Consider the following 23,291-nt stretch of genomic DNA (forward strand, 5'->3'; position numbering starts at 1 on the left):
TTAAGTATTTCCAATGTAGTGTAGAAAATACGAAGAATACAAGCTTGCTATTTTCATTATTAAAGGTGCTTTGCAGACAGCCTTGTTTATTTTCTTGGATTGCTTTAGCCGCAGGAAATTCTAACATTTTCTCTGATCTCTCATCAGATAAAGACTTAACACTTAACATTACGATGGAAAATAGCCCTCATGGGCTAACTTTAAACACATGTCCATTTCAAACAAACAAATTCCTGCATGGCGCATTAGGCATTTGTAATTTTTTTATTGACTCAAGATATTCAAACTAGGGCCAGAATAATGAACAAAGCACGAAGGGTTTCTTAAATCTAAAATGAATCAAATGCTGGAGCCACCTGGCTTTCATTAGTCATGTATGTACCATTGTGAATCAATATACAAGCTATAGATGACTTAACGTCCAATATTAAACAATATTATCACAGTTTGATATAAGATAAGCTCAGCTTTCTGTTTAAAAAAAAACTAAAAATATTTCCTTTGTGATCTGAAAACTGTAATTGATGTTTAAATTTATTTAAAGATATAAACACTTGGTCTGACCTCGCCATAAAACCAGATGTTTGATTTTTCTTTTGTACAGAAAAGTTATGAGGGTTATCCAAAACTCTTGACTGTTATAACAGCCTCTTGGCTTTCCACTCATTCCTAAATTACCATGTAATTTAAAACCTTGTTTTCATTGCAAAATACTGGAATGCCCCATTAAATTTCAATGTGGTTGCAGTCATGTTATAGAACACAAAGATAATGTTTGCATTGTTGAGTAGGACATAATCAGTCCTAAAGAGAAAAGAACAAAGAGGTAAAAAAGTACTGTAAGGCTGAATTGTTTGATTCAGAATTCATACTTGTAAGCTCTTGCAAATAATTTGAAGCATGTTCTTTTTTTTAGAGGGTTACTTATTGTTTCAGTCATGGACGAATGACAAAGATTACTTTGTCTTATTTACATCATCTTCATGTGATTTCAGTCCCTGTTTCAAGGTCACATTAATTTAAACTTTGGTCCCGTTAAGTAATTGGACACTTATTCAACAGAAAGAATGTTTCAGCTGACTTCAATAAAAACACTACCCACAAATGAACCCATTAAAGACATCTTCTGTGATTGTTTATATTCACTTCAAGTCTCAGTCACCACCATAAATGTTGCTTATATAACAAAATTCATTGTGACTTAAGGATTTGTTGTAAATTATTAATTCCTCCCTGTAAAGGCAGCAATAAATCAACTTCATGATGTACCTTTCTCCTCTCATTTGTCGGAGTTATTCTTTTGCAGTGCTTACATGGTTTCTACACAATACCAGATTCAATGTATTACTGTTAATCTTATCAGGAGAGATATGCTAATGCACTTACTTCTTTGATTGTGTGAAATGAAAAGGCTGTGGCAAAGTTCAGACCTTATTGACACACTGCCATTTTCTCACAGATATCACAACACTGTATATCTATAGTATGTTACATACCTAGATCTGCTTAAATACAAATGCCTGTATAAACATGTTTTAAGATGGATTATATTTTTTCAAGCAACCTGTGTACTGAAATACAGTAAAAAATATTTGGCATGTTTCTTAAATCGAATCTTGCATTCTGCACAAGGACTAAAATGAACAATAGTTGCTTATTACAGTTTATCTTTCCAGGTAACTGGGTTAGTGCTGATAATTGCCTGTTCTTGTGTAAATACATTAATAATATAGTGCTGCTAAAAGTTGTTCTGTCTGTAACAAATCTCAACTTTATTTTACAATAAGAGTATCTGTGTTTTCATTAATAAAGATCTTCTGTCATAATTAAACAGAGCTACTTACGTTACACTGACTAATTGCTTTCAGTACAATGATTATATTGGTAAATTGGAGACATTTCAGTTTACTTTCCAGTTATATTAGAGATAGAGAAATGTAACATAATAGCCATCTTTTGTCATTTTTGTGGAACATTTGGATTATTGCAGCAAATAGAACACACTGTGTCAGTCTGACAGATTTCTAGAAAATTGCTTTTTATAACTGCTATAGAGGCCTAAGATTTGAACCAATGTTTTCGTGGAATTGGTGAAGGGAAATCTGGTAAGTGTCTGTTAACACAATTGTCACTGGTGCCAGGCTCATAATACAAAACCAAAAATAATGTTCGTCTTCAGGCCATCAGTACAGTAGACTGAAAATGTAAAACTTTGTCTCATGCCCAGAAGTTAGGTATGCACTAAAAACAAATATCTTACTTTAACTAATAATTGAAAAACAGCTGAAGAACTTATGTTTTGGAGTATCTCACTTTTTTCTCTGAAAAATAACATTTTCACATTTCAGTTACAGTATGTACTAGGATCTGTCAATTTGCTCAGGCTGTGAATATGACTTTGTTACACAACAAATTAGGTTTAAGAATTCTGATTTATGTATTTCCTTTCATTTAATCAAAATACAGGACAAAGATCATTTTGTTTTACGTTTATGAATTCCATGTTTAGTGTCCTGTGTACCTCTTTATATACTTCTTCTACACTTACCTCATCCACGTGTGATGAGCCTCATGCATCTTAATCCTTCTTACTTGTCACATGTTTGTTTTCCCAATCAGGTCATTGATAGGAAAATAAATTTCTATGTGGAAAAAATGCACAAGATTTATATTTTAACTTAGTAAATGGCAGCAACATATCACACCACACAAGTATTACCTTCTATCTGTTCTTGTAATGAGCAAGGCTTGAAACAATACTTTCCACATTAGGCCCCTACGACAAACAAGGTCAAAGCATGTGTGTCCTTTCAGGGCCTGCTGCATGGGCGACAACAGCAAACAGCAGTTAAAATGCTTAATACTACTTGCAAAACAAACGCAGAGTTAGAAATCTGAAAAACGAAGTATTTTCCTCTTTGTGAAAAAAGGGGCCAGTACATTTTGTGTGGGTTTCAAATTGTAGATTAGACATGACAAAAAATATTTACCTACAGTCAAATGTGGCTAAGCCGCTAATCTCAAAAGCGCTGGACTTCAAAAAGAATGGTTAGAAACATGATAGGTGTGCGCAATATAATTGAATCAGAAATTTTAAACCTCTGTGAGTAATGAGGTCTGATGTTAAAAGTTAGCCGGTATGCATTATGTTTAGTTCTATTTTCCCCTAGTTTGCTTAAACCTTTATTACTTCTGATAATGTTAATGCTCACATTATTTAAATAGCCTTTATTTGGGAAGGTGACAACAGTAATATACATAGTGTAAGCTAAAGAACGTTGAATTTTTAATAATGTTTCTTAACCAGACATTTTACAATAATGCTTTTTTATCTTACTAAGAGTATAACTAATGTAACAGTTTTTGCATTGCAGGCAGCATACTTAGCTTGATTTAATACTTGTGCGGTAAATGGATGAAACAGTTTGGGGTAATCTTTGGGTAAAATTCAGTCACAAAACGAGCATGCTGGTCTCTAATGAAACAAGTATCAGCACAAAACAAGCAAAGTAAAAGTAAAAAGAAATGTAAAAAGAAATTTTGGATTATATCCAAAGGTAGAGAATTATTATTAGATTATTATGATTTATTATTATTTAAAGCTGTTCTGATGGTATGAAATAGTTGCACAATTAATGCACTCCTAGGCTTTATGCTTGTCATGTTTATTTTCTGTTCCTTCTTTCTGTGATAGTGCAGTTTCAGGAGGTCAGAATGTACAAACCCCAGAGGATCTCACAGACCCTCGATAATTGATTGCCTACTGAATGGGCAGAACTACATGACTTGTAGGCTTTCAGACAGAGGTTTATTTTGATATAATATACAATGGCTAGATTAAAATGTCAAAAAAATTTGAATGCACTATTTTTCAGGAAACAAATGTCAGATATCTGTGCAAGAAAATACAGAGGGACAGACATTTTTAATGCTCAATTTGAAGTCGCCACAATATCCCTGTAAGATCTGGCCTTGAATGAGAAATTCAGAAGGATGTCTCTGTGTGGATTTTTTTTATCTCTGAAACATTGACATTCCAACAAATAAACCTCCCTATTAGGAATGTCTTTCTTGTTATCTTTCTGAATTTGTTTAATTTGAATTTTAATTAAATGCACTCATCCAAGTGCCATTAATCCTTTCCCTTCCAGCCCTGTTTATTGTTGGACTTTCTACAATCTGATTTCAATGAGCATTAATGGAATTAAAAAGCAGATTCAAAGAATTTCTTTAAGACATTAAAAATGCAACCTCCGTGCAAAACTGCTTCATTATTATCACAACTATTAATAATTATTCAGAAAAGTTAATATTTAATTTCTTCTCTACCAGAGAAGAATTCTCCCATGAAATCAAGGTAAACATTTTGGCATATTTTTTAATGCTGTCACCTCGTTCACAAAATTATTCTCAGTAGTATTACAGGAAATAGCTGTTATTTTTGTTCTTTGCATAAGCTAACAATCATTGTTGTTAGGAAAATTAACTTTGGTAAAGCTGTTCAGTAAGCATTTTAATTCATCACATTGAATTAACTGGGGGTTCATCAAGGAGAGTTGTAATTCATTTTTGTATGATTTGTCCAGATAAGAACCTGAACCAAGAAACAGGGCCTGGGTGGAACCTAGTACCACTGATTTAATTAGTTAAGCTGTAGCATAACGTAAATAAACCCAATCCAGTGCATGTCATACATCATTAATCTGAAAATACAGATGTGGGGATAAATATGGATTAGTTCTTATGCAAGATTTTTAGGTTATCAATATCTTGCATACTGTAGATATCTCAATATCTATTATCATCTCTAATAATTTTTATTTCTTTTGTATATGTCAAGCACGTGGTCATTGCTCTCACTTGGCTTCTCTAAACGTAAATACAATCTATTTCAAAATCTGGAAGCAGTTTGTACTGGCGTTGATTTGTAAAAATAACTTGCTTTTGAAATTAACTGAAGTTTAAGTCAGAGGGGAAACCCAATACAGTAAAAGAGAGGGGCTATAAAACTAAACACGTGCATTTTGTGTAATAATTGTCAAAAACGAAAGGAGGTTGCAAATATTTTATGCTACTTTTGGAATTCCACCACAACGTGTGGAATTTCTAATTAAAAAAAAAAGTAAATGATCACTTCTGACTGTACAGCTAGGCCAAAAGGTTTGAGAATATGTGTGATTCCTCTGACTGGGGACAACTCCACCCAATATACGTTCTATTAATCTAGAGGAACGGTATTTTACTAACACAACTGATTGACCTAATCAGCAATCCGCTGGTTGACATATTGAATAGTTTATTCCCTAGTTGTAGACGTATGGAAAACATTGTACACACATATACCTTTACCCAGTGATGGAGGTCTACATAACTTCCATTTCATGATATCATAGTAAAAGTGCATTTACATAACATTCTCCATCCCAAAGTGCTTCCACATTTAGGAGGGAACTGACTATGTCCAGCCCTGAAGTTTTATCACCCTCCTGAATGATGCAGCAGCCACTCTGCACCAGCAGCCCCACTGCACAGCACTTCAAATCACCACTCCAGTTAAATTCAAGATGCTAATCAGACTGAGAGAGGTAGAAGTATGTGCTAATGACATGTCTCAGCAATATAAGCATTCAGTCCATTGTGACTTGGATTGTTGTCTTTATTACAACGACCCCAGCTAGTTCATTCCACAGGAGCAATATACTATGATAGACTATGAACTAATTTACCACCGTATTTAGGTGAGAGATCCAATGTTTGATGCACATTATCAGAAATGTTGTCAAACACATCAGAAGTGGCAAATCATTATATCCAAGGCATTGTACAAGAGAAGCTTTTTGCACCACTTTTGTAGTAAAATGCACTGCTTTACATTTCAAAAGTATGTTTCTTAAGGATCAAGCCAAAATCCACTTCATCACATTCTCCGTTTAGCCTCCACGTTCCATGACTGTAAGGTCTACTGCTCGTAGCTCGTGTGTTGAGCAGAACTGGTGTTTTCACTTTGGTGCTTTTAATTATGGCCAGTGCAAGGCATAAATGACCCAGACCCCTGGTGATAATAGGAAGTGACAACATTTCGGTTAAACCATTAGCAATGAAAAACCTAATACACCCGATGTCCATTCGTTTTCCAACAGTATATTCTACTAGAAAGTTTACTGTCCAGTAATATTATACCCATTGTTGTGTAGTTGATTAGAAATACAACACAGAACTTCACTGAACTGGTCGTTAACTGCAAATGTGCGAAAAAAAGTGAAATTCAATTTTTTTAGCTCTGAAACAATCCCACAGTTGCAATAGGAGAGCGTAAGAAATAGGTACAATAGTATTAGAAAGGGAAATCGACTGAGCGATTGTTCTCTCAGGATTCTCTTTTTAATCTCCATCACTGAAACTGCTGGGATAGAGACTCAGATTCTGGTACACCCATCCTGATGCAATGAGGAATCAGAAATTACTTTATTTCCCAGAAGACATACTTCAGCAATTCCTGTGCCACGTTTTCCATTGTGAGTGTTGCACTCCTTTTGCTGTCAGTCTCACTTTTTAGCTTGAAACCGTAACCCTACAGTTTTATATGTTTCGATTGTGATGAAAATGCACTGTATCTGTAAAAGAAAAATAAATACAAGGGTTTGTGCCACAGACAGTGCTAGAAACAGACAGCCAGAGTGTAAAACAAAATGACAAAAGGTTGCAGTAACAACTTCTTTCCACTGGTGGCGGTATAGAGTTTGTAAAAGCTTGTCATTAATTTATATACCGGTATTATCTCCAAAGCATGGAAAATGCTGACGATGTGTTTATGCTCATGTTCTTTGAATTACTTACGGAAAGGTGAATAGCTTCTGAAACCCCAAAAGCAATCATTTTAAAGCAGCAGTACTCTAAATTCAGAGCAAGTTTAATAACCTCTACAAAACCTGTATAATTTACACATTATATAGATATGTTGCATAAATATGTTGAAAACAGAAATGCAGAAAATTGCAAGTTACTTCCTGCCTTAATCTAATTAGTCCTTACATGAACATGACTGTCCTAGAAATCAAACAATTAAAATCAATACATTTTATATCATCACATGAAATTACTCAACTTAATTGTGATTGGTTCCTAGTCTTCAATGTTATTAACCATTTATGTTGTCTTGATTAAGCAACGTGCCAGAAAGCACAATTACATTACATTGTACATTAATCATTCAAAGCAATATAAATAATTCAAAGCTAGGATAATATCAATTACAGCCTTACCTGGCACTGATCATTTGTGCTGCTATGTTTATGTATGTTTGAATATACTTGTATGCACATTGTATATACACTGTATATAAAGGGAGGTGCAATTTCCCACATGCCCTGAAACTGCACATTTCCACTGCAGCTCAGGAAAGAAGAAAGATTAGGCTATCAATCTGCTATACTCATATTGTCACCTGCAAGAAAATCTGTGCTGAGAAGGAGATACTGAACCATACAGGGTGTAAACCAAATTATTCCCTGCAGCGATATCATCATTTATTATTAGTCTTTGATGTTTGAAGCCATTAACCAGGAGAATAGCAATATTTGAATAGTGTGTGTTTGTGGAGCTATAGAGAAATTAATTGCAATAGTCTATTCCTGTGTACAGCATTATGAATCATTGACAAGCTTTCATTTACTGTCTACTGCTATTTAATAGTTGCCGGAGCTTTAACCGTAAAATGTATTCATTTGAATTGCTAAAACTGCCTATAAAGAATGAGACGTGATCTGACTGATTATCAATTAAAGCTGTTCAATAAAGTAAACATGAACAGACTCTAAATATGTTTCTCTGCTGGTAATGTCATTTGGTGTCACGAACTGATAGCTTCATTCACAAACATTTTCTGCTTCCAAGTATTTATTTCATATTAGGAGCAGTACCGCACTGCAGGAGCATGCCTTCCATTCCCCGGTGTCACTGTGTCAGTGTCTGATGTCTTACATCTGCTGGGTGATTGATGGTGCCTTGAATACACATACCATTACCCTCTCACTAGCTCAAATCAAACCGCTTAATGACTACATCACTTTATAATACTAGCCTCAAAGTTAAATATATTTACTGCCAGCCAGGCACAACACAAAAACCAGAAGACAACAATCAAAAACCGGAATGAACATTTCCGCACTGTTGTGAATGCGTTAGTTATTTCTAATTACCTTGCGACTTTAGCACTATTTAAAACCCTGTGTTACGCTCCACAATACTGCTTTTAGGTCATTTCACTGGGCTTCCATTTGTTAGCATGTGTGCACATACAGTACATCTTACTGGGAAAACGACCTGTCCTGAAATATAACGATTATGTATTTATTGATTTATGGGTATCTGTTTGCCTAGTATCTGGTTGGTTCACTTTACTATCAATTTCAAAACGAACACAAAGGGTACTGGAGTCCAATTTCACATTTCTATTTTTAAACACGAGTCGTACAGTTTACGTTTTACCCGGGTAAACATGCTTCCCTCCATAATCAAATAACCGTCCGAATCAATTTGAACATAAAGCTATTACCTGTTTATACCCAAAGAAAGAAAATGTAATTATGTCTTACATAATGCATCAGTGAATCTAAATAATGAGTGTTTTATACATTGTTTGGACTCAATTATAACTTCATATTGCTTCGTTATAGCACAAAAAACTGACATTTCTTTGTCTAACCTCTTTCATTTCCTCGTTACGCCTACTCAACTCAATTATAACATTTTAGTCACATTCTCTCTTCGCATGCTTCATCCTGCCGGCCCTCCCCCTAAAACCCCCTTTAATCTATATGTAATTAATGGCATTCTTATGTTTTGATCGTATACACACTTTTGAAAATGCCACATGACGCGATCATTGATTTCATGGTGAATAAAAACAACACTGTTGTGCAACGTTATTTCCCCGTTTAGAATTTAATCAGTTTCTTTGAAACGCACTTGTTTAATAGAGCTTTACAGTGTCAGCGATCCTCGTGACTTCAGATCAAACATTGCATAACGTATAAAAATAACCGGCGTAAGCGCCATATCCTGCAATTTATTCAACATTTTCCAACTTTCATATGGTAAAACATCAACACGGTTCCTTTAAATCATCTGAAGGGAAAAAAAATCGCCCCGGGGTATTGCTAAAGTTGCCACACCGTAATGTAATACTTAAACAAAGACTTATTTAAAACCAAATTATATTTTATAGTCAGACGCTTGGGTAGTATTTAGTCTTGTATTTTAACTTTTTTTTTGCTATATTGACCGCGCTTGTTCTTTTGTAGCTGTTTCTAGACCTTTACATCATAATCTCGTTTGCCAAACCATAAAAATGCCCAAAGGCGGCTTAGGAACAATAAACCTACATTTAGATAGTGTTATTATCTAAAAATGTTAATACCCATTGATCCTGTTTTGCTTTCACGAGTTATTCATGCGCTTTAACCTAATTGCAAAAGGCCAGCGTATGCTTTTAGGTTGATGTAATTAACACAAAGCACTTTTAAACATTATGAACCGCAGTTTCACCGACCCATAATGCTACCTAAAAGGGACTGTACGCACAGCTTAAAACGTCATTTCTATTTATTTTCCTAGCGCAGTCTATATACAGGCATTCGCTGCCTGTCACGCTCGTTAAATATTCATGTTCATAAGCATAATGGCAGCAGTTCGCCGTTGCTGTTGTTGTTTCCATATCTCATGATGCCTGTCTATGCTGTGCATTTATTGCCTTCTCCCCACGCCGCCCGCTCCCTGTCGCTACTAATACAGCCCTATCTCCATAAGCAAGCATGATCAATACTCTACAGTCATATTACAAAGAAGCTAACTGATTAGGGTACGCAGTAACGCCCCGGTACTATAAAACGTTCATATCCAAAAACTACTGCACACAAGTCAAACTCTAATCTAATACAGTACACGCATTCGAGAAAATAGGAAGAGCGCCCCTCAATCTCTGCAGGAAATGTTCTTTCTATTATACATATACAGACGTCCTCGCCACAGGTCCTGCTAGACACATATCACGATAATGATGCAATAAGGTCTCACAAAGTCAAATATTCCAAATAATTAATTCTTGCGGGCGCTCGGCGTAATTCAAACCCACGTTTCTTTCTTTTGACAGCAAAACCTGACGCGTTAAGAAGGGCTCGAATTTTAAAACACGAATACTACGAGCAGATATCTGCCGGATCCCGGCGGCACATCTGCCATTTAGAATTTAAAAGCGAGCGATTCGGGGGCGGAAATGTTAAAAAATTAAGGCATTCTAAACTAAACGAAGTGGGAAAATATTAGGGACCATTTTCATACATTTTGTGACGGTTGGTTTCACAACGTGCGAGTTTAATATTGGGAGCTTTGCCGGCGTCGGACGATTATGGACTTTTCCCTTCCAGGACCGTTCGCAATCCATTCAAGCCAACAAGTTTGGAGAGAATGTTGAGTTTAATCAATTCAGAACGTCGAGATGGAGCCCAACTCACTCAAGGTATTATTATCTACTCTCCTTGTGTTTGATTTTACTATCATTTTGGGGGCGCAAATGTGGAGCTTTCGCATCCATGTACATAGACTACTAATTTCTGAACATCTGAAATGAATACTGTAAACTTTTAATACAAACTTTAAATGTTAGGATTTCTAAAAATATGCATTTTTTAGAAAAAAACCCTCCAATAGATCAAATTGATGTTTAATATGCCGGCCGTATTAATGATTATTTAATGACCATGAATGTACTAATTTATTGATGAAATCATTGACTTGTTATTATTCTGGTTATTTCCGCAGTGGGTAGGCTCACCTTGCGGTTTGCACGGACCGTACGTTTTCTACAAGGCTTTTAAATTTCACCTTGAAGGCAAACCAAGAATTCTGTCCCTTGGCGACTTTTTCTTTGTAAGATGTAAGCCAGGGGATCCCATTTGCATAGCAGAGCTACAGCTGTTGTGGGAAGAAAGGACGACCAAGCAACTTTTATCCAGCTCCAAACTTTATTTTCTCCCAGAAGATACTCCCCAGGGAAGGACTGTCCGTCACGGAGAGGTGATTACAAATATTTTCTTGTTGTTATCGGTTTCCCTAAAGTTCGCCTCAACCTCATGGCTCGCATTGCATTGAAAAAAAAAATAACACCGAAGCGTTAGTGAAATATGACCTATAAGTATCTATTCTCCTTTCTATTTGCAGTGACGCACGGCAGTACCGCACGTAGCATATTTACTTTCATTTAGGATTTAGGTGGATTTATCAGTTAAATCATATTGAAAGCTGTCTTTAAGGCGTGAAAACGTGCGTAGAATGAATCAAAATTCACTTCATCCTAAATATTGTTTGCTTGTTGGCAGTGTGGGGTTTAGACTGTCTGTTGTAGCAGGGGACTGGCAGATTAAAAATAGCACCTTTTGATTATGTTTAGCGACCGATCTATTTCGACACTGTACTGTAAAGTTATTGTGTTCTTTTTTTTCATGTTTAATATCAGCGGTGTGTAAAATAGGGCGGAAATTACGAAATGGAGGCAAAGAGAGAGATCAAAAGCGATCTGGCTGGCAGAGGCGTATTGAATAAGGTTATAAATGACAGGTAGTACAATCATAAATTCAAATCACTAGCTAGATGTGCCTGGGCGTATTTTTAAACAGACGTGTAGCTAACTAGCACAAACACGTTAAAGAGTGAGCAAAACATTCGCGCTTTAATCCATAATATATGATCTGTCAGTTTTAATTTACAGCTGAGAATGTTTTACCATGCAATCACTAAGGCTGAAATTATATAGCCTCAGACAAGAAGTATTGTAAGCGGACATTTTCTCCGCAATCGTTGAACTGCTTTCGGTCAGTAGCAATTGATTAATAATAATAGCAAGCCGATAACGCAGTCAGATGCGATGCCTTAAAGTGAGAGTGACATTTATGAAGGTTATTATGTCAGAGCGCTTCATTTTCATTTTTGGTTCCCGATATGCATGCTTGTTTGTGTTGCTGAAGAGAAAAAAAAATGTTAATGCGTTTTCTACACGATTGTTTAACCATATAATAGCCGATGTGGTGAATGTACAGTATCTCTATTATTTGGATTTCTGAACTATTTTCGTTTGATCACACAGGAATCAGATTCATGCATGTGCGCACTCAACTGATCATTTATTTTTATAAAGCCTTTTTTTATTTCAATCTGGGGATCAGGTGAAAACAGTTAAAGGTTACAAACACGTAACGTAATGTGAAGTGAAACTTGTGTCGTCTTGTCCTGGCAGTGTAAACATGTTACGATGTCAGCTTTCCAAAGAAAAGGGCTCTTGTGTGCTGAGCGTTTAATGTGCTTGTTTTCTCTTAAGGAGTTGACTATCGGATTTCCATTTCTTAATGTGCAACAGGTTTCCTTTGTGTCTGTACAGAACTATCAGATTTTAAATTCACAAAATATGTGCTTATGCGAGGAGTGAGTTGTTCACAGTTGTTTGTTAAAGCCATCTTTCTGACTGACATTTGAACAGTAAATACAATGTAACTGGTTAGAGTGGAGGAAAATGTAAGAGACTTGACCTCCCATTTACTCAGATGATCCATTCCGTTCTCTATTTAACTTTTCATCTGTTCCCTCTGGTTCCCCTCCCCCACACACCAGAAAAGCGAATTATTTGCTTTTCAAATTTATTTCGTTTACATGATTGCTGATCTGGAAATGAGGTAGGCTACCCGTCCAAGGACATTGCTCGACATTATATATGCTTAACCTAATTAAGAGGATAAAAAAGGCAAAGCGCTGCATCGTTGTTGAATGAGAACTTGTCGCAAAGAATTACGTTAAGATTTCTGCATTACAGAAATGGTGTTCTTTTATATTTTAACCGTTTTGTTAATTTCACACCTCTTCTGATTCAGCACATTTGCTCTCTATTCCATGCCCCCTAGTAAACATTATCGTACGTTGTGTGCATATGTGAAGTTTTATCCGAACCTTAGATTTTAAAGGGCTTTGGAAATTAGTAGCATATGGTAAATTTAAATAATAATGTGATTTTTGGAGCAGTCCCTTACTTGTGGTAACCTGATCTCTAATCCTACTGCCAGTCACACTGCAATACTCAAATTGAATCTGTTCTTAATATACTGAGACCTAATCAATAATGTGAAACTTAACGATTTGCTGAGGAGTTGGACCAAGTCTCTGTCATGTATGACTACCAAATTTGAGATTCTGTTTCCTGCCCTTGTCAGTAGAGTGTTCGCTAGGAATTTGGTGACATAATATTCTAAACGGCTCTCATCTTTCAGTTTACTCTTTGTTTCTCTTCTGGTATCCACCTTCTGGTTTGTGATGACTCCTATTGGTCACAATAAACCTTTCTCCTAGGACTTGTCTTGAAGGACAAAGTTTTCTTTTCCCCTTCAGTTAATTATTAGCTTTCAGTTTAAGCACTTCACCCAGAAACTCTCTGCCCTAGTATTTTTTTGAAACCTTATCCTTCTATAAGACAGTGTGTAAATCAAGGAACTGTAATAGTCTTTAATATGCTAATTTAACATGTGCGCAGTAAACAGTTATGAGCACTGTGATAAAAGCAGGTAGTATGTTTCCAGATGCTTTTTTTTTGTTGTTGTACGCCCAGGTGATGTAATTTCCCCTCTGGCTTGAGTTAGTCATTCATTAGCAGAATAGCAGCAGCAGAAATGGCAACAAGCTCCCAGTGATCTGGTTCTGGCAGAAGGCCTATAGAATCTAACACTTTAGAGCTTAAACCTAGAGAGGGCAACATTACACTCTCATTAAGACATGTGCTGTTTTTACTTTGTTGAAGTGACTGTATCTTCTTTTCGAGGTCAGCGCCTGCCAAAACTCACAAGCATTGAACTACTTGCTGCCTGACTTAGAAAGCAGACAGACATGAACTGTCTTCAGCTTCAGGCTTGCTGGCAGCATGTAACTTGAATTTTATTGATGTTCATTTACAGCATCACATCAGCACTGTTATTATAACTATTAGTAGTGTTGGTATTATTATTATCATCAAGATTATATATTTTCCACTAACCTCTTATAATACTTTAATGCTTTCAGAAAAGCTCAAAGATCATGGGGTATGTGTTTTTCTAGTCATATTACACTAGACTAGACTATTATTATTAAGCACTAGCAATTCCTTTATTAATAATAATTAGTTTACTTTTAATTTATCTTAATTGCCTTGTCACATCATGCTGATTGTTGATTTATTTTTATTTGTAATACAAATGGTACAATTGAATCAAGATAATTTTCACATTTAAATGACACGAGATGTAGCTAGCCATTGGTTTTCATAGACTAAATATATATGTACACAGTAGCTGGAGGATTAAAAATGTCTAAATGGGTTTCCAAAAATGGTAGTGCAGGTTTAATAACTAGGGCTAAGATGGTGCAATAACAACCTACATTTTACAAACAAAGAAGAAGTAGGTTCAGAAGAAACTGTACAGTTTCTGGAAGTTTTGGTCTTGCTTGAAACACTTATCCTGAAAATAGCTGGATGTGGAACAACAATTGAGCAGTATCTAATTAGTTTTCTGTTCTGTGCTATTTTTTGAATTACAAAGCAGTGTGGTTTGAGACTTGTGACTTGAACATTATTATTGCAGAAGAATTCAATGGCACGAGTCCAGAGATCCCTCTGCTGTTTTGGCAGAAGCCCATGTTTGTATTTAAGGGTGCCCGGGATATATTTATAGTTCAAATGAGATAACCTGTTTTTGTGTTTTTAAAGTTAACATTCTTTAAAATGGAATATTGAGCAGTTAAGATTCAAAGACACTGCTTGAGACATGCTGTTCCTGCATACAGTACACAAATGCCACATACTCAGGGTCTGATTTATTTCATATGGGCTGTGTATGCATCACACCACATGACACAAGTCTCAAATAATGGCAGGAATCCTAAGGACTAAAACAAATCGCTCTATCACTCCAGTAAATTAGTGTGAAAATCTGTCTTGCAAGAATGAGTGTAAATTATTTACAGATTTTGACCTTTGGCCATATGATCATCATTGCTTATTTTCATTGTAGCTATGTAACACAAGAAATACCATGATACATTACGTATCACTTGCAGCTCTCATTAATTCCTTCAAGATGATTGCTTATTATGTTGTTTATTGACTTGAAAGATGAATTTGCATAAATATTAACATTAATTAAAGTTACTAAGTTAAGCCAAAGAATGTAATACAAGATAGTGACACATCTGAGTTTATATAACATTGTCGTCTATTACTTTGCCTTAGAATGTCTTTGACAAATTGAAGTCAGAACATTATGAAAAGGTCTATCAGTGTCTCAGGGGTTTGGTACAAGTTAGTGCATTTTGTGTGTAGAATCTGTAGTTGATTTGGCTGTTGGGGTGTATTCAATTATAAGTAAAGAAAATTACTTATGTAACTTTGTAACTTTACGAAAAAGACTACTTCTTTTTATGTCGGGCACATTTTTCATGTTACCAGGTCAATAATTCCATAGACATGCAAGCAGGTGTACAAATGTGCTCTGACCTGGGGAATTCTTGCACTGACCTCTAGGAGCAGTGAAGTGAAACATTCTCAGCAGGACACAGTTTATGGGCTAGCTGCTTTACTGCTGAGTTCTAGCCAGATAATACTTAAATTCCTCTTAATATGTAATAATAAGTTGCAGAGTTTTCCTTATAACCCAGTGCGTAACCTGAGAACCTTACCCAAATGGCATCAATTATGTAAAAATAATTAATGAATTATTTATCATGTAAATTAAAAATGGAAAACAAATCAGTACTAACATTGAGAGGAAAACAAACATTTTCCAAATATACCCATAGCACAGCAGCTCTGCAGCGCATAGAACATTAGTTTACTATGTTACTAATTGGATTAACAACTTTTGACCCATTTAGTTGTGTAGCAGCATGTAAACAGAAGGCTTTAGAGGGTAGATGGTCCTGTGAGGTTAGGACTAACATTTTCTTCTACCAGATCATTGTATACATTGCTTTTACCGTCTCTGAACACCAGGCTTTAATGGGCCAAAGAAGAGGATTGACTTGATAGTGATATTGTGCTTTCTTTAGAAGAAAGATTTTCATTGTTACTGTATACTACATTGTTTCCTGTGATGGAATTATTATAGCAATTGCACGTATATGTTCTCTTTAATTACACCCATATCATCCCATAAACACATGCGAATGATCTGAAATTACTGTTTTCTTTTGTTTCCCAGAACATTTGGAAAATACTACTTTTTGCTTTTCTTTTTTAAAGGGTGTTTGTTGTAGTACAGAGAGTCTCATTTGAGTGAATGAGAACTGCTTTCATGATTTACTGCACTTCGGCTGAAAGACAGAAACAAAAACCTTGACATGTCTTTAATAAAATCTTTAAATGGGCCTTTTCAAAGATTTTGACAAGGACTTCTCAAGAAACTTAAATTGGAAATGTTTTGTTAATTATTTCTTTTAAATCTAAAGGCCTTTTCAAGCTGCATTACTAGACATGTTTTTTGTATTAAATTAGACCGGCGTTGTAATTAGAAACAGTACAAATATAAGGGAGGGGCCTGGAGTGTGGATTTATATTAACTCCGTAATTTCAGACACTTTTGCTTTTAGCAGTAATTTCATGAAATCATTATACCTAACTCAAAACATTGATTTTCATTTTTTAAACTTAAAAAATAATCCACTTACATCATATTGTAATCTTTACAAGAATTTATTTCTTAAGCTTGGGGCTTAAGACTGAAAGCCAAAATTATGTTTTTTAAATGAGAAAACTATTTAATACACAGTCATCTCTCATTATAATGCAATGGTATTAAAGCCTAAGAGTATTTTTTAATGAGGTGGAATCTTTGCTAATGACTAGAGGCACGGTAGTTTTACAGCTGTTACTGAGTTTAAAATATCTGCTGTTGAGGATTGCTAAACTGCAAACCTAGATTATTCAATGATTAGAAAATATGAATTAAAAAAAATCAACTTTACAGAGCAGCATGTTATTAAATGTTCTGATACTAGATACAGTATGAGAAATAGAATGGGAATTGTTCAGTATCCTAGTAAGTAGTGTGTGTAAATTTAATCAGCCTGAAAACCTGTAATCCACATTCTAGTTAAACCTTAACCTTTTACAGAACCTTCTTCAACAATGTTTGCCTTGCATTTCATAATGTCAGTGAAGGGGTTTATCCCCAAAGATAAAAAGGAGAGTGGGATTGTGATCCACATCAAAGGTATTGATGTGATCTGTTGCTACTCAGACTGTTGAAAACTTTACAGTTTAGTTTTAAAAGATTAAAACATCTGCTTTCCAGATACACAAGCTTAACAGCAATCTTTTGTGATTCTAGCTTGGTTGACAACAGGTTTCTGGTTTACACACACGAGAATGCTCAAAAAGTTTAAACTGACCTTACTGTACTAATAGGTTTTAGGCCTCTAACACAAAAGTGTATTTTAAAGATTTGTTGTGTTCTATAAAACATCTGCTTTAGTACTGAAGAATAAGAGTAGCAATGTAAATTTCCTTCATTTTATTTTTAATTTAAGTGTTTAGTAATCCTAGATTATGCAAACATCCATAACTAACTGTTCATTAGGCCATTGGGTGTTGTCCTTGTAAATTACAATAATTTGCGTTCTGCTGAAGTAATTGTATCACCATACAGTATTTGCATTGCTTCTAGGCCGTCAATCATGAAACCTCAAGCATGCTTGTCCTTTTAAAAAAGGAGCCAATTTAAGAAATACGTGGGGATGTCGTTCAGATGAACCTATGTGTTAAACAAACCTTATGTTTATTTAATGCTGTGTCTGTTCCTCACAGGATGAGATTATTGCGGCCTCGGAGAAAGTCATTGTGAAGTTGGACAACCTTGTGAAATGGACCAGTTCCGATTTCTCAGAATGGAGCTGCGGTCTCAAAGCGGTGCCATTAAAGCCATCTATTCAGAAGGAGCTGGGTAGGATTGGACAGAGAGAAGCCTTGCAAAAATACAGAGAGTCAACACTCAACAGCGGCCTCAACTTCAAAGATGTCTTGAAGGAAAAGGCAGAACTGGGTAATTTCTGTTTATTGATCATTGTTATTTTCTGTACTGAAACAATTTAGCAATGTTTTCACCCGCATTAGGTAATTTTGCTATGCTAACCTGTCTGTGTAGAATATTATGGGAGATTGTGCTGTGCCTGTGCAGTATACTGCAACTTGCGTTGCCCTTTTGCACTCTTGTTTCATTCTGAGCGTGAAGTGACAAAAAGAGTGAGAGCACCTGCATCATGAGAAATATGCACTCTTGTGATTGCACACGGATAGGTGATGTTTGCTCCCACAAAATGATTCACAGGCTTGTCCATCTCTGTAGAAGAAATGTGAAAGGTGAACCAGTAGACACAAATAGAAAGAAAGCGGAATTGCCTTTAAGACTTAGACCATGTCTTTACACCAAGGGTTGTGGGAGTAGGTTGTAGAACCCCAAATGGGCTAGATTGTCTTTCTCTTCTTGCTTATCTAGCAGCCCGACATCAATGGGGGGTATTCAGGGTATAGTTGTCCACCATCACTAGACTTTACCTGCACTTTCAGCTGATGTGAAACTCTTGTGATCAACACGGACTCAGATATTCATACGTAACAAACTTGGCTGGATCAAGTGATGGGCCATGTCTGCACAACAACATCTGGGCACCGTGACAGTTACAGTCAATTTACCCAATTACAGTCACTGGCCAATGGCTGGTTTCTGATGTATGTGCTGCACCACCAGGCTGCATGACTGTAGGTGGCACATGTACATGAACAGCTCTCCCCTTGTTACGTAGGCTGTCATTGTTGATGTAAACCTGACTGATCACCTCTGGGGCAAATAATGTTGCTAATCTGCCAGCAGCAATGCAGATTGACTGGAGGAACAAACCTTTGTTCCAATTGCAATATCTCTACAGTCTTTGTTGCACAGTGTGTGTGTGTGTGTGTGTGTGTGGGGGAGCTACCAGTGATTGCCGATAATTGTGTATAAACAAATTAGATGAAATACAGTAATTGTTTGGTTTGTCTGTGATTCTTACCAGTTTTTGAACCAAACTATAAATGAATTATAATCAACCATGGCAGACTATAAAAATAAATAATTATTAGGGTGTGATCAGTAATGGCTAACACTGAAGTGGGGAACTGAAAACATTGAATGCTCTTGTGTGTTTTAAATCACAATTGAGCATTGTAGTTGACAATTACTAGAAAACATCCTGGAATGTGAAGAAACCGCATTCAACTTTGATTTCTTATGAAGAAAGGCAGATTAAATGACGCCGTGAAAGGTTATGGTTATATTTATTTTACTGTAGTTAAGGGTGTAGTTTAAAACTATATAACATGTATTTATACTTCTCTTTAACATGCCACAATTCTTGCAGAGTCCTTCGTAGTTCAGTGTAAAAGCAGCAGTGTAAGTTTTATTGGCTTATAAATGTCATTTTTGGACTGCATTTCTATGCAGCAGATATCTGTTTGAAGCCAGGAAAATGTTCCACTACAGGTTGATTTTCAAAAGCTTGTAACTGTCATCCTACAATTATATCAGCAGAACACATTGTGTTTTTTGCTGGGAGAAATATAGAGCTCTGTCTGAGCTCCATAGCATTTTATGGTATTTATGATGCTGAGGGAAGACAAGTTTGTAATTTTGCTCTTTACCAGACATCTAGACATTTGCTCTTTAGACTAGATGCAGATAAATAATCACACAATGTATGTACCCCATATCATGCTCTGTGGAAATTTTTTATCTATATTTATCTAGTAATTGATTGTTCTCTTATTTTCCTTTCCCAGGCACTGGTATGTGCAGTCACTGCTTTGTTTCAGTCCGTGGAACCAAATGTTGTTATATTGCCCTTGAATCGTGTCTTTTATTAGATTCTTATATAGAGATTAGATGGGGGAAATCAATAATAGATGTTTTGTCAGTTACTTAGAAGTACAGCTGTGTAAAGGATCAATAGTGGAAAAGAGCAAGTGTGTTAATGGATTTATTTATTGTCAGATCTATAACCTTATTATTTGTGTATATATGTTTTTGTAATGTTAATGAGTTGTTCTTTAATGACTATATCAGCCTGTTTGTGTTGTCAGGGAACTAAATGCAGTTACTCAAAATGCCTCTGAATTCGCTGGGTAAGCTAAATATTTTGGCAGGGTACCAGGGGCCATCTCTAGCTTAAATTTGCTCTTCTTTGTTATGCAGAGAAAGAAAGGGATAATTCAGCAGCGCATTATGCTTTCAATTGCAGAAAGCAGACTTTAAAAAGCAGCGTAGCTGAATGAAATGAATCATTAATTTAACAGCCGCATGAAAGAGCCAGCAACTTTGCTCAGAGAAAGGTGCGTTAGTATTTGAGTAAAAGCTAATTTATTATTCAGAGGTTTATTCAATTATATTAATTCCACATTAAGTGCATTCAAAGTAACCCTTTCATTTAACTTGAAATATTAAACTTAATAACAAAATCAAACCATTGTCTTATTTTAATTCTCAAGTTTTAAATTAATTTTCTCCTTCATCTGTGTTGCCCCTTTTTGGTGAAAGCCAACTGCACTGTTTCTTTAGTTCATGTAGAACTTTCTGTTGGTGAAGTGCTTTCAAATATCTGTGGGGAAATCTCTATCTGTGAAACACCAGAGCACTCATGTTGACAATGAAAGAGTTAAATAATAATTGAAGCAGTTGAATATAGAGGAAATATTCACCTGATGAAATCTAGTGTTTTTTAATAATTAAGGAAAGCTGTTTTTTAGTACATGATCACGTACAAATGCCATGGCAACATGCCAAGGAGAATTAAAGTGTGTCGGTAAGCTTAGATGGCTATAAAAATGTTTTCTCCAATTTGTTAGAAGAGCTCATTGGCAGAGCTGTTGTTTTTGATCAACATAAGATTTGTGAGTCATTATTTGGCCTTTAAAAAGTCCAACCAGAAGACTTTTCAAGTTGAGAGAGAGATGAACTAGGGTCTGTATCAAATCAAAGTTAGATACATAGCTGTTCAGCTCTCTTTGGATTTCCGAATGTCTTGGTTTTTTTCCCCTCTTTCTCTTCCTTGTGTAACACTGCTCTGGTTTTCTCATTCAGATAATACATACAGTACAGTAATTAGTGTAAGAATGGCCTACCTACCCCTGTACCCAAGTGATTATTGCACTGAAGCATAGAAATGGTGTTATAATTTAAGCACCATCTCTGGGGAAACAGCAGAGCTATAATGATTTTCACACGCTAGACTTGGGTCACGATGGAGCACAAGGGGTAATAATAATATTGAGGGTATCTTTGCAGATGTGATTGAAGTAATACCTTTTTGCATTTAGATTAATTGAAATTCAGTTCAGAACTTCTTTGGAAACCTGCTACCAACCCTCCTTTGTTGGAATGGTTGTTTTTGTGGATTTGTGGAACAAGTGTTTCATATCTGAATGGAGCCATGAAGGAAAGAAGGAAGAAAATATTTGGATTACCTTAATGCCTTTATCTCATGAGAGCAGTTCATGGGTGAAATTTCTCGCCCAAATTCTTCTCTAAAATAAAGGCCCCTCTGTATCTTATTAGTGAGAGTAATGTCGTTTTGTCCCTTTTTGTTATTAGTCATACTGAAAGCTCTTGAATTCAAGGAGTGAAAAGTTTGTGAGGCTTTTGCTTGTTGGAACAGGAATGCGAATGTAATCCACTGAAGATACCTACTTTGAGAGGTACACAAATATGAAATTCCTTATCCGTTCCTGAATTGTTTAAAATGCCATCTCATTGACCGCGGTAGCACTATTCTGCAGAGGTGAGGGTAAGGATTGTGCAAGATTTTTTTTCCAGAGCTGGTGAGCGGTGATGTAATCAAAACTGGCTTTTGGTTAAGAAAGAAAATGTACAGGCACAATAGCCTTGGAACCAGAATGGCTGACAGTTGTAATCCTTAACTATTGTGTGTTTTGTAAAATGAGACATCCTCACCATTAGAAATATAGAAGGGAGCAAACCAATGAAGGTTCTTACAAAACCTTGTTGATTGGTTGCCAGAAAGACATTGGTTTGATTCTCTTTTCAGTTTTTTTCAGTCTTTGCACTCTGCAACAGGTAGACCCTGCTGAACAGCATGTTTTCAAACCTTTAACCATTTGTTTAACTGCCCTCAAGAGCAAGACAACCAATCAGCCAACAGAATGTGAATAATAGCTCAAACTGGAAGAGAATATGAACGGAATTGGAAAGCTAGACAATATAAATATAAAGAAAATGAGAAATATAGAATCGATATAACCAGTAATCATGAAGAACTTGTTTTAGAAGCATCAGGTCTAGATCGGAAGGGAAACCTTTGAAGTTGTGTTTACAAAACTGTTTCAGAAAAAGGAAGTTTGTCTCTTTTTATCTCTGCATCAGCTCTGATATATGCAAAATATAACAGCCTTAATAAACATGCTGCTTGTTTTAATTCTGCACATATGCTGCAGTGTCCACTGATGGAGCACAGAAATGATGTGCTGCAGAAAGGAGGCTGTAAAGACTGGACAGACTGAAATGCAGCTTTACTGATAAGCTAGCTGGATGGGCACTTGTGTTCTAAACTAAAATGGACCCATACCTTTTGCCCAAGAGAAAAAGTCTTGAAACATGCTAACTCATCACAAGCGCTTTGAAAGCACATATTGCCCATTTTGTTTCATGTGCAGGGATTGATGGATGGGAGTGTCCTGTTTGCTTCCAGTAAGCTTGTTGTGGAGCAGAAAGAATGAACAGTGATTTATCTGTTAACTGTGTTTGGCATGAAGCCCTTTTGGACGTCAGTGCTCTGAAGGAACTGTGTTTGGCTCATGCATTTTATAGGCAGTATTCACTGACCCTTCTGTCTCAATGACATAATACTTAAAAATGCCATTGATATCAACGGTTCAAAACAAAGATCGACGTGGTTTCACTGACGTCTTTGCCTTGTTCTTCGGAATTGTGGCTTTCCTTGAATGTGTGTGCTGACACAGGCAAGTAGAGAACTGAAAAAGTAAAAACAGATGACATGTTTGTGCTCACAGGCCAGGTAATTTATTCTGGTCTAACTACAAACGATTTCATATTGCAGTACCGTTGATTGTGTGTAGGAAATTGTGTTCCATTTAAAGGCAACCATAAACAAAGATATTCTTATGCAGATGCTATGAATTTAAATGAATATGTTTTAACCACGACTCTCTGACACACGGT

General features: G+C 35.9%; 1 protein-coding gene across 1 annotated transcript in view; it reads left to right on the forward strand.

Annotated features, from left to right (window-relative positions):
* The first annotated feature begins 10,022 nt into the window (after positions 1-10,022).
* The window catches only part of arid5b (AT-rich interaction domain 5B), a 69,216-nt gene continuing 55,947 nt past the window's right edge, over positions 10,023-23,291 (forward strand). Inside the window, exons 1-3 of the mRNA XM_088634928.1 lie at positions 10,023-10,516; positions 10,819-11,073; positions 17,873-18,107. Coding sequence (XP_088491054.1) covers positions 10,496-10,516; positions 10,819-11,073; positions 17,873-18,107 — 511 coding nt within the window. The 5' untranslated portion in view covers positions 10,023-10,495. The remainder of the gene's footprint in view (positions 10,517-10,818; positions 11,074-17,872; positions 18,108-23,291) is intronic.

Source organism: Lepisosteus platostomus, chromosome 6 (genome assembly GCF_059453375.1).
Source record: "Lepisosteus platostomus isolate fLepPlt1 chromosome 6, fLepPlt1.hap1, whole genome shotgun sequence".
NCBI classification, from domain to species: Eukaryota; Metazoa; Chordata; class Actinopteri; order Semionotiformes; family Lepisosteidae; genus Lepisosteus; species Lepisosteus platostomus.